The 14,066-nt window shown below is 57.7% G+C and overlaps 1 protein-coding gene across 1 annotated transcript in view; it reads right to left on the minus strand.

Moving 5' to 3' along the window:
- Positions 1-1,957: 1,957 nt before the first annotated feature.
- LOC106984501 (kinesin-like protein KIF19) overlaps positions 1,958-14,066 on the minus strand; it is a 49,869-nt gene continuing 37,760 nt past the window's right edge. The window contains exons 19-20 of the mRNA XM_053213032.1: positions 11,856-11,963; positions 1,958-10,647 (exon numbers count right to left, since the gene is read on the minus strand). Of these exons, the coding sequence (XP_053069007.1) occupies positions 10,550-10,647; positions 11,856-11,963 (206 nt within the window). The 3' untranslated portion in view covers positions 1,958-10,549. The remainder of the gene's footprint in view (positions 10,648-11,855; positions 11,964-14,066) is intronic.

Here is a 14,066-nt window from a genome sequence, read left to right on the forward strand (position 1 = left end):
CCCTCCCTGAGCTTTTAGCAGGTGAGACAGCAAGCGAACAAGGACCCCAACCACTCCTTTGCATCAGATTAACCGCGGTCAGGCCTCTCCCGGCATAGACACAAAAATAAAATCAGTATCCTTTGCCCATTCCAGCTATCGCTTCCTCAGCTAACACCTCAAAGCAGTGGGTGGTCTCTCTCCACAGTCTCCTTTTCCCTAAGTCCCCTTCACTCCTCTCCCTGGGAAAGAGGTCCCCTTCAGCGGGCAGGCCGTCCTGGCACAGGGAAGGATGGCAGAGGGCAAGTGCACACAGGGAGGGATGGCCAGGACAGGTGCACACGGGGAGGGATGGCCAGGGCAAGTGCACACGGGGAGGGATGACACGGGGCAGGTGCACAGGGGGAGGGATGGCTGGGGCAGGTGCACACAGGGTGGGATGGCTGGGGCAGGTGCACATGGGGCAGGGGCACACAGGGAGCTGGGAAGACAGTGGTGACATTCCAGTTCTTAAGCTGGTGACAGGTGATGAATAGGTCATTTTACTAACAGGATTCAAGACTTAAGATATGTGTTTTGCCTGTGTTGTTTTGTGTGCGCATCATTTTCCTCAGCCTGTCATAACAGAGTACCACAGGCCACGAGGCATAAACGACAGAAATGCAATCTCTCTCAGTTCTGGAGGCTGGGAGGCCAAGGGGCTGCTTCCTTCAAGGCTGGGAGGCGACTCTGTCTGGGGCCTCGCTTGTGGGCTTGCTGGCCGTCTTCTGTGTGTGTGTTCACATTACTTCCTTCCATCTCTGTGTCCACATTTCCTCTTTTGTAAGGGCGGAGCCACACTGCATGAGGGCCACCCTCAGGACCTCCTTTTAACTTGATTTCCTTTGCAAAGATCCTGTCTTCAAATAAGGTCACATCTGAGGTCCTGGGGTTTAGTACTCCCACATGTCCTTTTAAAGCCCGTAACAGTATTTATGAAAAATTATACAATGAACTGTTTTAAAATGTTATTTCCCTTGAAACATTTATAAGAATGGTTACAGTAAATTTTTAAAAACTGGCAAAACCTAGTGCCAATGAAGAGAGTGCCCGGCTGGAGCCCTCCTACATTGCTGGTAGGAATGCAAAATGGCATAGCCCCTTGGAAAACAGTTTGGCGGGTCTGTAAAAAGTTAACAGTAACTCTACCAAGCAAACCAACACACACACTCCCGGGTATTCGCCTAAGAGAGATGGAGGCTGACATTTGCACAGAAGCCTGAATGCGAGTATTTTTAGTGGCTTATTCGTAATTGCCAAAAACTGGAAAGCACCCAAAACTCCTTCAACTGGCAAACGAACAGATAGACTGTAGGACGTCTGTACATCGGGACACTAACTCAGCGTGAACACCAACTGGTGTAGCAACACAGGTGAACCTGAGGTGCGCTCCGCGTTGAGCCAGCCTCAAGACTGTATCCTGCGTGATTCCATTTAGAGGACCTTCTGGACAAGGCAAAACGAGAGCGACAGGTGCTTCCCGGGGGGGAGCGGTTGGGGGAAGGGCTGAGTACGGAGGGGCAGAGGGAGGTTTCAGGGCTGATGAAACGGCTCTTTATCTTGATGGTGGTGCTGGTGGTTCCTGGACTGTGTTGGTCAAAATTCATAAAACTCTGCATTCAACAGGATAAATGTTGTCCTATATACGCTGTGGCTTCATTTTGAAAATCTTTTCAAATGTAGTTTTCTCCCCAGCCAAGATTTTCCTCCTTAGGAAGAAGGGGTACATAATGAAGATTTAAATGAAAGCATTCAGAGGTGCTCAATTAATGTTTCCTCCGGGCCAGCAATTCCCAAACGATGCCCTGAAATGGTGGCCTGCAGAGAGGGCTATAGGGTACCCCCCTGGATGAGATAAAAGTGTTCCCCGGCCAGATAGGAGCAGGAGACGGGTAATAAAATTTCAAAGGTTTAATTACAGCCAGACTTCTTATTCACCAGAATAAGGTGTGGTGCAATTTTAAAGAGTGTTCCTGTGAGTTGCCTACATCTGGGGGGCTTGGAAAAGGTTCGTCTGAATTACCTAGACATTCAGGTGCCCAGGAACCACAATCTCACGCTACCAAAACCTTCCTGGGAACTTGAACAACTCCAAGACCACGCGGGGAGTGCCAGGACTCAGGCTGAGATCAGACCACCCCTTCCCTTGATGGGGAGGAGAGAGGGGGAGCAAGACCATAATGTCGCCAGGTCCCCTTTTGAGGTGAAATGTGCCAGATCGAGCGAGAGGTCATGGTCGCAAAACACCGTGAATGTGCTAAATACCACTGAGGTGTTCCCTTTAAATTGGTTGATTTTTATCTCATGTCAGTTTCACCTCAATTAAAAAAAAAAAAAAACCATAAAAAACCAACCCTCCGCCCAGTTCTCCCCTTAGCTGTGCACCTGCCCTCACTGAGATAGCCACACATTCTCTCCTTGTTCCCAGACGAGGTGGCAGAGGCCCAGAGAAGTGAACCAACTATCCAAAGACACACAGCGGTGTAAGAGGCAGAGTCAGGACCAGAAGCAAAGGCGGGGCTCCAGAACCAGCAACGGCCTCCCCTCCAGCCCCCCCAGCACAGAGGGATCTGTGAGCAGGCCGGCTCCGCCCCGGAGAGGACCTTCATCTCCCCCTCTTCTAGGCCCTGGCTGCCTTCAGGCTGCTGGACCCCAGCTGTCTGTCTGTCTCCACAGCAACTTGACCGGCCATGGCCCACCTTCGGGGACCCCGGACCCCCGTGCACAGGCAGCAGCCTCCCCAGGCTGACAGCCAGGCTCGGTGTCCGTGTTTTCGTCTTAGCTATCCCGGCATCCCGTGCTGCCTGCAACTCTTTCTGGTTTCATAACCAGCGTGGCCACAGAGAAAAGAGAAAAGTAACTGTGGCTTGGCCAGGAAATGTCAACTGCCTGTGATAGAGGCATCAGGGAGATTCTGAGTGCTCCTGGGTGCTGGATGGGTGTGAGCACCAGGGAGGAGAAATAAAACAAAGCAGAGGCGTGAGTCACAGATTCAACCTCTATCTTTGCAGGCCACAAGATCTGAGAGCGGCCCCAGGAGCCCTGGTTCATCCTGCGTGCACGCGCCCTCAGCCCCACCCCAGTCTCGTCACACTGTTTTGTTCCCGTGTCTTACTGGGTGGTATCGGCCAATCCCGGGATGGTAGGGGCCCGGCTCTGGATGCTGGGGCCGTTTCCTAGCACCTGTGTGACCACGGTGGGTCTTCCAACCTCCCTGACTCCGTGGCCTTCCCTGTATGACGCTGGAAGCAAGAACCCTCACCTCCTGCAGTGGCTATGCATATGAGAGAGAGGGTGTGTGCAGGGAGACCAGCTGGGAGGCTCTGCAGGGTCCTGACTGCAGGGTGGTGTGGGGGAGAGGCTGGGGGAAGAGGGTAGGCTTGGGACTGGCTGATGGAGGGAGGGGGCAGAGGAGTCAAGGGTGCGCTGCACCAGAGGTAGGAGATGCTGAAGAACATCTGGGGGCACAAATGCTGTGAACTTGGCTTTGAGCGTGCACAGCCAGAAACACCTGCCGCACAGCATAGCTGTTGGGGAGACAGGAGGATGCCTGCGTCTTGAACTCGGAGAAAGAGGTGCTGGCTGGAGACGGGACCATGGAAAGTGATGTCAGAGGCTGCCAGCACCCTAGGGGTCTGCCAAGCACGATGCACCTCACCCCAGACCGGGTCCTGGCAAACCCTCTCTGCCGCCTTCAGCTTCACCCTCCTGGTCGCTGCGATCACCAATATGGGACAGATGCCACAGAGGCTACATTTCGTTCAAGAGGCAGCAGAGAAGGAAAGGGGACCCTGGAGGGCCGAGGCAAGGGGCTCCTGGTTCTAGTTCACGGAGTCTGAGGAGCACTGGAAGGGTGAAACCCAGCCCCCCAACTCCACCTGCTAAAGGCTACCCTGGGGTGTGGACAGGAAGGCTGGGGACCCCTGGAGGGAGGGAAGTCCCCGGCTGAGTTGTACCCGAGCCCTCATGGTCCCCATACAGGCTAATGTGTGCAAAACCAGAAAGGGCAAGCCAGCTCAGGGAGTGAGTGCCCACCGGCTCTCAGGAGGAACCCAGAGAGATGTCAAATGCCCTGCCACCCCATGGCTTCCGCCACCCGTATGAAGGGCCGGTCCCTGCTTGCACACCTCCCAGCTCGCTCCTCTGGGCCACTCAGACTGTGTGCCCCTCTTCTGCAGGACGCTCCCCAAAGGGCTCTCCTTCCCTGCCCATCTGTCTCCGGGTTGGAGACGTGCTCCCCCACATCCCTCTCCTCTCGCAACAAAGCCTCGAAACAACACAGTAGTGAGCACGGGCTGTTTCCAGCCAGGCCCCCTCATTGGCAGATCCAGCCTCTGCCCCGTACAAAACGCCAGGACCCCGGGCGAGTCAGTGGTCAGCGTCCACGCTGCAGGCAGGTGGGGCCGTTCAGAAGTCTTAACGTGCCCTCGGTCAGGCTCCAGGCCTCCACAGGACCTGCTGGTTCTCTTAGAGTTGCCGGAACGCTCACATCTCTGCCCGGGGCCCTCCTTTGCCGCTTTCCTAGCTTAGTCCGTTCGGGCTCCTATAACACGATCCCGCAGACCAGGGCGCTTATAAACAACAGATGTGTGTTACTCACAGTCCTGCAGGCTGGACGTCCAAAATCAAGGTGCCGCATGGCCACATGCTGGGGAAGGCCCTCTTCCCAGTTCACGGGCAGCGCCCTCTCGTCGTGTCCCCACATGGTAGAGAGGACTGGGGAGCTCCCTGGAGCCTCTTCTGTAAAGGCACTGGTCCCAACCATTGAGGGCTCCTCCCTCATGACCTAAGCACCCCCGAGAGGCCCCACCTCCCAATACCATCATCGCTGGGGGTTAGGATTTCAAAATATGAATTTTAGGGGGACACCAGCTTTGAGGCCATAGCACCTCCCAAGTCCAGCTCGGGGTTCTGATGTTTACGGAATTACCTTATCAGAGCCAACAGCACCAGTCTGCCCCAGGGCCTTTGCCCGGTGCTCCGCTCTCTACCTAGGCTGCACCTCCTCCAGGAGGCCTTCCTTGACCAGCCTCTCCCCCAGCACTCTGCCCCTGCGGCTCGTTTTCATCAGAGCGCTTGCCATTCATTCTCTGCCCCACCTTCTGTAGAACGTGGGCCCCGTGAGGGTCGGCTCGGCACGTGTCTGCCCAGTGGCAGCTGCGTCCTGTGCATCTAGTGCCTGCCACGTGTCGGTGCTGGATAAATCCACAAGTGTCCAAAGAGTAAGCAGGGGGACTGGCGGGGCTGGAGAGAGAGGAGTCACTAAGGGTTTAGGCAGGGGGTAAACTACTTCCTGAATGACTTAATTCCTTCATCTATTTGATCCATGGGTTGGGGGGGGGTGGTCTGCACCAGACCTTGGGGCATCCGTGGCAGCCCGGGGCTCCGTCCCGCCCCTCTCTATGCCCCCCCTCCCTGGATTCCAGTCTTCCTCCCTTCCCCACCTGGTACCTGGCACGATCTGGACCTCCAGCTGCCGGCAGAGGAGAAAGCTGACCCTCTGGGTCTCAGAGCAAACCTTCCAGGGAGGGCGGCTTAGTCGCGGGCAGCCCCAAGCTCCCTCCCTTCCCAGGAGGGGGCCCCGTGGAACAGACCCCGGCCGGCCTGCTCCTCACGCAGCGCACGCTCACGCAGGTGCATGCGCAGCCCTGACAGGGGCTCTGAGGACTTACCAGCCCCAGAAACTTGGGGCGGATCTGTCTGTGGAACAGAGAGTCCTTTGCGAGGGGTAAGTCCCGGCACTTCCTCCCAGCCCCGTGACGCCTCTGACCAGTGGCTCTGGCTTTGCAAACTCAGCTCCAGGTTTTGTCTTTGTGGCTTGGGAATTCTGCAAGGAATCATTCCCATCTACCACATTTGCATACGTTACATAATTGTCACCAAATAGACATAAATGCATATTATACTTACTGTGCTGAACCTTTTTCTCTCAGTTGGTATATTTCAGAGAGCTGCCCACACCAGGGTATAATGGAACTACCACTGGTTTTAAAATAATTCCTTTTTTTTTTTTCACATTAAGTCATGCAGGAACGGGGTAAAAATCCAAATAGGTAGAAAATGTATACAATGGACAGGGGTGTCCTGCCTGCTTGCCCCCTCAAGTCCCTCACTGTGACCTGTTTCCAGGATTTCCTTCCGAGGCTGTTCCATGAAACACGTACGGGCGAGTGTAGACACGTAAGCGTACAGATACACACATATACATCGACCAGAGTCTCACAAGGTTTTGTAACATTGAAGGACTCTTTCTCCAACATTCTCATCGCTCACCCATCAGCTTTCAGCCCACCTTCGCCGAGCAGCTGCAAGGCACCAGGCATGAGGCAATAGTGAGACAGAGTCGGGTTTGTCCCCTGCTCACAAACATGCTGTGACTCCCTGTTGCCCGGCATATCCCGCCTGGCTTCCGGGGGCGACAAGGGAGGAGGCCGCACACCCTGGGCTCAAATCCCAGCTCAGCCACCGAGGGTGAGTAATCAAGCCGGTGGTACACCTCCCTGGGCCGCAGGCTGGTGACAGAGGCTTGCAGTGAGGCTAGGTGCTGGGTAAAGCTTCCCGCACCCTCGTTTGACATCCTGTTAGTTTCAGCGCCCGCGTCTCCTCGGCTGGCCATAATGTGAGTGTGCACATCGGCACGGCTCACGGTGCACCCCATGGGCTCCCACCACACACGGATGCCGCAGGCCAGGGCCCGGGCTCCGTGCCTCCAGCCGTCAGTGCAGCGCCCCCACCCACCCATCACTCGTCCGCTCATTCCGCAGCCATCCCCAGGCACCTGCTCTGGGCCAGGCAGGACAGACCCGTCAGGCAGGGCTTGTTCCCAGGTGCCGAAGGGGCAGCAGTGCGGACACGTGCAGAAAGGCAGTCGTCACCTGGTGGGTTGGTGCGGCGACAGAGGACGCTCTGAGTATCTGGCCCTTCAGGGAAGGAAAGGAGGCTCTTGGGCGAGGACCAGAAGCACAAAGGTTCCAAGCACTGAGGCCAGCGTGGGCGACAGCAGGGAGGTGAGCGAGCGGTGTGCAGGTGTGTGTGGGTGTGTGCACAAGTGGGTATGTGTGCACACACATGTGCATACCTGAGGGTGTGTGAAGGATGGCTTTGTCCCAGATGCCTGTGGCCCCCAGGTCCGGCTCAGCCGCAGCCTGTGGGCAGATCCAAGGGGGCTGAAATGCACTTTGGTCTGAGTTCCGCACCAGAATTTCCATTCCCTTCCCTGGGGCTCCTCCTCTGCTGGGGACAGGCCAGGAGGCTTGGCCTGCTTGCAAACACAGCCTAACACAGGGCCGGTGCCCCCAGGACCCCCCCACGGGCCCTGGGGGGTTGATTCCGGGGTCCCAGCAGACTCTTCTTCCTGCTGCTTGAAACTGCGCCACAGTGGTGCTCTCCCATGGTGGCCCATCCTCCCCACCCCGTGGTGTCACCTCCCAAGGAAGCCGCCCGCGCCCTCATCTTGTAAGTCAAGTAAGCCAAGACGCTTTTTAATTTGGGTTATTTTGCGGGGAAACCGGGAAGAGCACGCACCCAATCATTAAAGAGGACTTACCTCCGAGGTGGCACGAGGTTGGGGAGGATGTTTCTATCGCTCGTTTTATACAGGTTTCTCTTTTTTAAGCGGTGAGATCCCAGTGTGGTCTTCAGGTCACAGGTGCCAATTACACAGTCGCGTGATCTCCGACGCGCCCAAAGAGGACCCTTGTGTACTACTCAGATGCCTGTGTAATTTTCCTCAGTCATTCTGGGTTCAAACTGGGTCAAATTCAAGGTCCTCCCCCAGTTCCAGCCACCTGGGTCGATCCCGAGCTCGGTGTCATGGTGGCTGGCACAGAGGGGGCATGAACCTCTCCACCCTGGGTCTTCCTGGTCCTGTGTTGGGCTCTCCGGCCCTTGGGTATGCCCCCTGGGATTACTGATGCTATGTGTCTACCTGGCTGGGCCACGGCACCCAGATATGCAGTCACACATTATTCCGGATGTTTCCGTGGCAGTGTTTTGCGGTGAGATTAACATTTAAATCAGTAGAGAGTGAGTCAAGAGATGACCCTTCATAATGTGGGGCAGCTTCATCCAATCCTCTGAAGGCCCGAATAAAACAAAAGGCTGACCTTCCCTGAGCAAGAGGGATTTCTGCATCCAGGCCCCTCGCTGGGTCTCCTGCCTGCTGGCCCAGCCCACAGATTCTGGACTTGCCAGCCTTCCTGATCGGATGAGCCAGTTCCCTAAATATCCACACACACACACACACACACACACACACACACACACACACACACACACCCCAGTGGTTCTGTTTTGCTGGAGACCCCTAATATACCCCCCATGAGGCTGGGACCGCCCCCCTCCCAGATGTAAGTGTGTCTTTAGCCCTCTCTCAGGTGCATGGGTCAGTCCAGAGCCTCCTTGCAAAGCACCCCACCCCCGAGATCCACCAGAGATCCTTGTGGCCAACTTTTTCACCCAGCTCAAGACGGGGTATAAAAAGATTGGGAGTTTCTCCTGTACTCTCCCACCAGCCAAGGATCAGTTTGTGGGCCATACCTGACCCCCACAGCTTGTCCCACCATACTGCCATTTCTAATTTCCTGCTGTCGCTCCACAAAAGTACCAGAGACTTCTCCAGCCACTACTTGCCAACTGCCTGGGCTCCCCCCCCCCCATCTATCAGTTAAGATGAGGGGTACCAAACCACAGAGGCTTCAGATAGACATTCATTTCTCTCTCAAATTAACATCTGGGGATAGGATATAACAAGGCTGAGAAGCATCCCTGCACCTTGTACACCAAGGCTCCTTCCAGCTTCCCACTCCATCCTCCTCAAGGCATGGCCTTTGTCCTCATGGCCTCAAAATGGTGGCCAGGGTTCCAGCCATCACATTCAGATTTCAGGTAGTAGGATTCCAGGAAGTGAAGAAAAGAGGCATGAGGAGCATGCTAATTATCCTTTGTGCTAGAGACTCCTGGAAGCAGCTGCTTCTGGCTTATATGCCATCGGTCAGAACTTAGTCACATGGCCACAGGCAGCTGCAAAGGAGGCTGGGAGATACGGTCCTTTATTTTGGGAGCCATGTGACTAGCTAAAAATTGGGGGTTCTATTATCATGGCGGAAAGCAAGCAGATACAGGGGACAACCAGTAATTCCTGCCCTACCCAGGATCTGGGACCAAGGCAGGAGAACAGAAGTCTCCTTGCCCCCCAGGCTCAGCCTCTCCCCCGGTGAGGGACACGGGCATCAGACAGTGCCCGCGGCAGGTCTGCACAGAGCAGGTAGCACGGCTCCTCAAGACAAACGGGACCGACCTCCCCACCGTCCTCCAGAAGGCCCAGAAAGGACAGCACGGCTTCAGCAAAGCCCCTAGCACGTCCTCCCCGACAGCGGTCTTACGCCAAGAGGGGGCCCGGCCGTGGCGTCCAGCCGTGCAGCCGGCACACTGACGGGGTGTTCGGCATGTGCCAGACACACGTGAGTCCAAGGCACCCGGCTGCGCACCCGGGCCACGAGGCCACACCACCACCCACGCCTCCCGCCCCTGATGTGCGACAGGCCGACTCCCGGGATCCACGGGCTCCACTTGCTGCTTCACCCGGGGGTGGCTCCCACCGTGGGGGAGGGGGCTTTGGTCCCCACGTCCTGCAGGGGTGCCCCCGAGAGCCTGAGATGCGGGCACGGGCCCGGGAACCACAGCAGGTGCCCAAAGCACAGCCAGGGAAGGTGGCGACGCAGCTCACGGACGGCGCTCAGTCTCCCCGTGACCTTGTCTTTCTGTCTTGATGAAAAGTTAGGACCTTGGTTTCTGCGTCCCCAGTTTACGCGGCTGCTTCCACGTACCCTGCAAAGCTGCCTCATCCCAGCCGTCCTCCACAGTGTCCTCCACACAATGGGGTGTGGACAGGGACGTCAGGACACAGTGAGGGGACAGGTGGGTCACGGGAACGCAGGATGTTCTCGTGCTTCCCCGACGCTGGCTTATTCCAGAGCCTACATATACATGGCGACGGGATAGTGTCACCCTGCCTGCCGGCCAATCGTGAGGTGTGAGGGTTAATTCTGTGCGTCAAGTTGCCCAGGCCACAGTACCTAGGTGATGGGTCAAACACCAGCACGCACGGTGCTGTGAAGGTGTTTTTCAGGTGAGATTAGCATTTACATCAGTAAGGAGTTCGGCAGAAGGCCCGCCACAGCGTGGGTGGGCCTCACCCAATCAGGTGAAGAGCGAAAGCATTCTCCCAAGGCAGAAACTGTGGGGTGGAGCGATCCTGGGAAAAGCACCCACAACTGGGAATGACCGAAAAGATGCCTGAGGCTCCCCACGCGGTGTCCTCGAGAAGGGTTCTGAAGTTCCATCAGTGGCCCTTCCTCCAAAGGTGGCTGGTGAGGCACCCGCCGATTGCAAAGGGCTGAGGGACGCTGGGGCTGGCTGGTCCCTGCCGGGGCCTCGTCTCTCGAATCCACCTCTGAGGCAGAGAGAGCCCTGGGTCTGGGGCCAGCCTCTCTGGCCTTCCCCCGTGTGCCGGGTCTGCCCGCTGACCTCCTCACTGTGGCCTCCTTGGCCTCTTGGTGCTGCCCCGGTGCTTGCAGGGGGTGCTGGGGGGCACCGGGCTGTGGCGTCGGCTTCCACTCTCTGTAGACCCTGGAGGGGTGGGGAGACTTTAGCCCCTGGTCAAGGCCGACTCCAGCGAAGCCAGAGTCCCGATGGCTGGGTCCCTGCCCGGTACGGATGCCCCGCCCACTGGCCACCCTCAGTCAGGGACCCTCGAGGGCACTCCGCCTCCTTCAGCTCCGCCCATGCCCGGCCCCTTCTGGGCCCCGTGGGACTGTGCCTCCCTAACCTGGGGCTCCACCTCCCCACACGCTCTGGTAACGCAGGCCCGTCGCCAGGACCTCCCTGAGCTACCTGCTCGCCACAAGGGACACGTGCAGTTAGGATGGGACAGCCCTCGGGGAACGCCTCCCACCCCTCCCGTTTAAAGACTCGCCGTTTAAACTGGCCTGTACCACCGGCCATTACTCAGCCTGCTCTGGTCTGGGAGCTTCTGGCCCCAAGGACACAGCCAGCAAACACATGCCCCGAGAGCCCTTGAAAAGAAGGGCATAATGATGGGAAGGTCTTAACCTGCTCGGACACAGTAGCAGCAGGGAGCAGGTTAAAGGTCCAGGCAGGGGGACTAAAGTTGGGCTCGAGGAAGCACTCTCCCGGGTGGCTTTCGGCCTATTGTTGACAGAGAGCCATCCTTCCCTACGACTTGGCTGTGCGTTGGCTCGGGGCGGGGGGCGGGGGGGGGGGTGAGAAAATGGTGCTAACGTGGCCAGAGAGACTTTCCTGTTCCCAGAAAGGGTTCAGGCAACACAAGCCATTCGCGGGTTGGGCTGAGGATTACGTGAACGCAGAGGCTCAACTCGCGTTGAGACGCGGCTCAACTCGTCTCCGAGATTCAGCATCCGTGGCTTCAAGACCCAGGAACAGAGGAAGTGGGGGTGGGGGGACGGGCAGGCTGGCAAAACCGTGTCTCGTGTTTTGCGATTAAGGTCCAGGCCCGGCCACGTTACGATAAAATGCACTCACGATACCGGGGGCGAGTGTGCAAAATGAGCACAACTTTCCTGGAAGGTTGTCTGGTTTAACTATGAGTTCAACGAAACAGCACTGCAGTTTTGGGAGGAAAACACCAGGGTGGTGTGGTTTCGCTCACGATCTAGGCCTGTGCCGGCTGTCCCACTAAGTAGCCACCGGGCAAGCGTGGCTGCGGAGCGTGTGGCAGGGGCCTGTGGCGAGTAGCCACAGGGTGCGCGTGCGCAGGGACAGGGTGATCCGCAGGTGCGGGCGGGGCAGGCACTGACCTCGGATGTCCCGGGGCGCGAGCGGGGTCCTGCGGGGGCCTGGGCTGCTCTGCCACGTGGCGCTGGGGAGGGTGAAGGTGACCTCAGGCATCCGCAGCACCTTCTCATCTAAACGGTGAGTGAGAGAGGAGAGTGATTTCAGGGGCCGCCCCGTGAATCCCGGTCCATGAAAATAAAGGCTGAGTGATGGACGCAGCGGACTGAGTACTGAGGGTACCTTGTTTCTCATCAATACCCAAGCTCTGTCCTTTCCAGAATGTTCTTTCTTCCGGCTCTGGTTCCTTTCCTTCCCCAGCAACCATGCTCTCCTCTCCTTTTCCTCCCCGTTTGCTCTGAGCCAGCCGTGACCCCGCAATGCGGAGGGTCTCCCGGGTTGGCCGAGCAGAGCCTCCTCAGACAGGCGAGGAAGCAGGCAGGCAGGGGGTGTCCCCCCCAGATGTGGTGGGGCGCCCACGTGCAGAGCCCCCACCACGGCCTGAGCTCACATCACCGCGCTGGGCTCTGCCCTGTTCACCAGCTTTACTCTCTTCCCGTCTCTGCCTCCACCCGACCCGTCTTACACCGATGTGTCCACTGTGTATTCTCCGGCTGTCGTTCCCCCCCGCCCCCCCCACGGCCCCCAGTGCTCCTGACACGGTGCTCAGCCCGCTGGGGAAGGGACAGGGCGTCAAGAAGTCTTTCACAGCAGAGGTCACTGGACTGAGCCCACGGGAGCAGACGGAGACTGACGGTGGCCACCTGCAACGGTGTGGCCATGAGGGAAGATGGGATAATGATTTCCCAGGAAGTTAAACACGGGATTGCCTTGTTTTCCACAGATCCGCTCCTAGGTTTACGACCCCAGAGAACCGCAGAGGCTTAAACGAACACCTGCACACAGATGTTCACAGCAGCACCACTGGCGATGGCCACACACGTGCCCGTTCACCAGCGAGTGAGCCACAGAAGGTGGCCTGAGAGTGGCGGACTGTACCCAGCATAATAGAGCATGCTGTCCTGTCCCAAGCCACGGGGGGGACAGACCCACAGGCACACGCCCTGAGTCTGTCTGTAAAAAAGGGCAGAGACCCGCTGGGGACAAGGCCCGGGGCTCAGCACCTCCTTTAGGGGAAATGACATGTTCTGGAACCACACAGCAGTGTGGATGCACAACACTCAGTGTACCCAATGGCACAGCGTTGCACACTTGAAAATGCTGAGTTTTGTCGCGTGAATTTGACTGCAATTTTAAAAGAACGTGGGTTGGACTTGAAGAACGCTCCAGGATCGGCATGGTGGGGTGGGCACGGCTCGTCAGGGAACCCAGCGAGAGCAGGAGGCCGGAGACCCGGCAAGCCCGGCAGTCGATGGCGACCGAACCCTTGGCCTCAGGGAGGCCGTCTGTCCGTCTGTTCCCTACTGTGCACCTGCTACGTTTACTGGGCACATAGAGACTAGCATCCCTGCACTGAGGGAACCTATGGACCGCAGTGGGGAGGAAGACGATAGACAAGATCATTCAAGATTGTTCAATACACAGCCCCTCGGGCGGGGACGCAGACTGGGGTCGTGGTCTGAAACGGCACAGGCAGGGAGGACCTCGCTGAGAAAAGTCGACAGCCACCGCAGGCGGGGCAGGGGAAGCCCTCTGTCTCCAGCCCTTCCTCTCCTGGAGAAGCTGTACTTGTGTGATGGTGTGGTCCACCAGGCAACTCCAGGCGCAGGGCTCCACGTGGCCTGGGACCTGCCAGGCATCCCCGCCCGTAGGTGGGGACGCCCAGAGCTGCTCCAGATGTAAGTCAAGTGGATCCTATTCAGGGGGAAGAGCTCCTCATTTACAGGAGCGCAGCCACTATTTAGGAAGGTTGTAGGGCAGGTCTCACGCTCCCTGGACAGGCTGGCACACAGCACCAGGGAAGAGCTCCCTTGCTCCCGGCCCAGGATGGGGATGGGAACAGGCTCGGGCTCGGGCCGCCAGCCACAGGCATGACACGGCCGGGGTGAGCTCTGTCCCTGCGTTATCACTCTGTGGCGAGGAACCTATTTGACAGGGTTGCCGGGAGTGATAAATGAGGCAACACGTCCACTCTTTCCTGGCTTCCATCTGCTGTCCGCTCAGTGTTCTCTGTTCTTCCCTCCCTCAGACGCCCACGGGGTGTGGCTCATGACTGCACATCCAGACGTGATACACCCAGACATCAGGCATGGGTACAGGGCCAGCAGCCCCAGTGC

Source organism: Acinonyx jubatus, chromosome E3 (assembly GCF_027475565.1).
Source record: "Acinonyx jubatus isolate Ajub_Pintada_27869175 chromosome E3, VMU_Ajub_asm_v1.0, whole genome shotgun sequence".
Lineage (NCBI taxonomy): Eukaryota > Metazoa > Chordata > Mammalia > Carnivora > Felidae > Acinonyx > Acinonyx jubatus.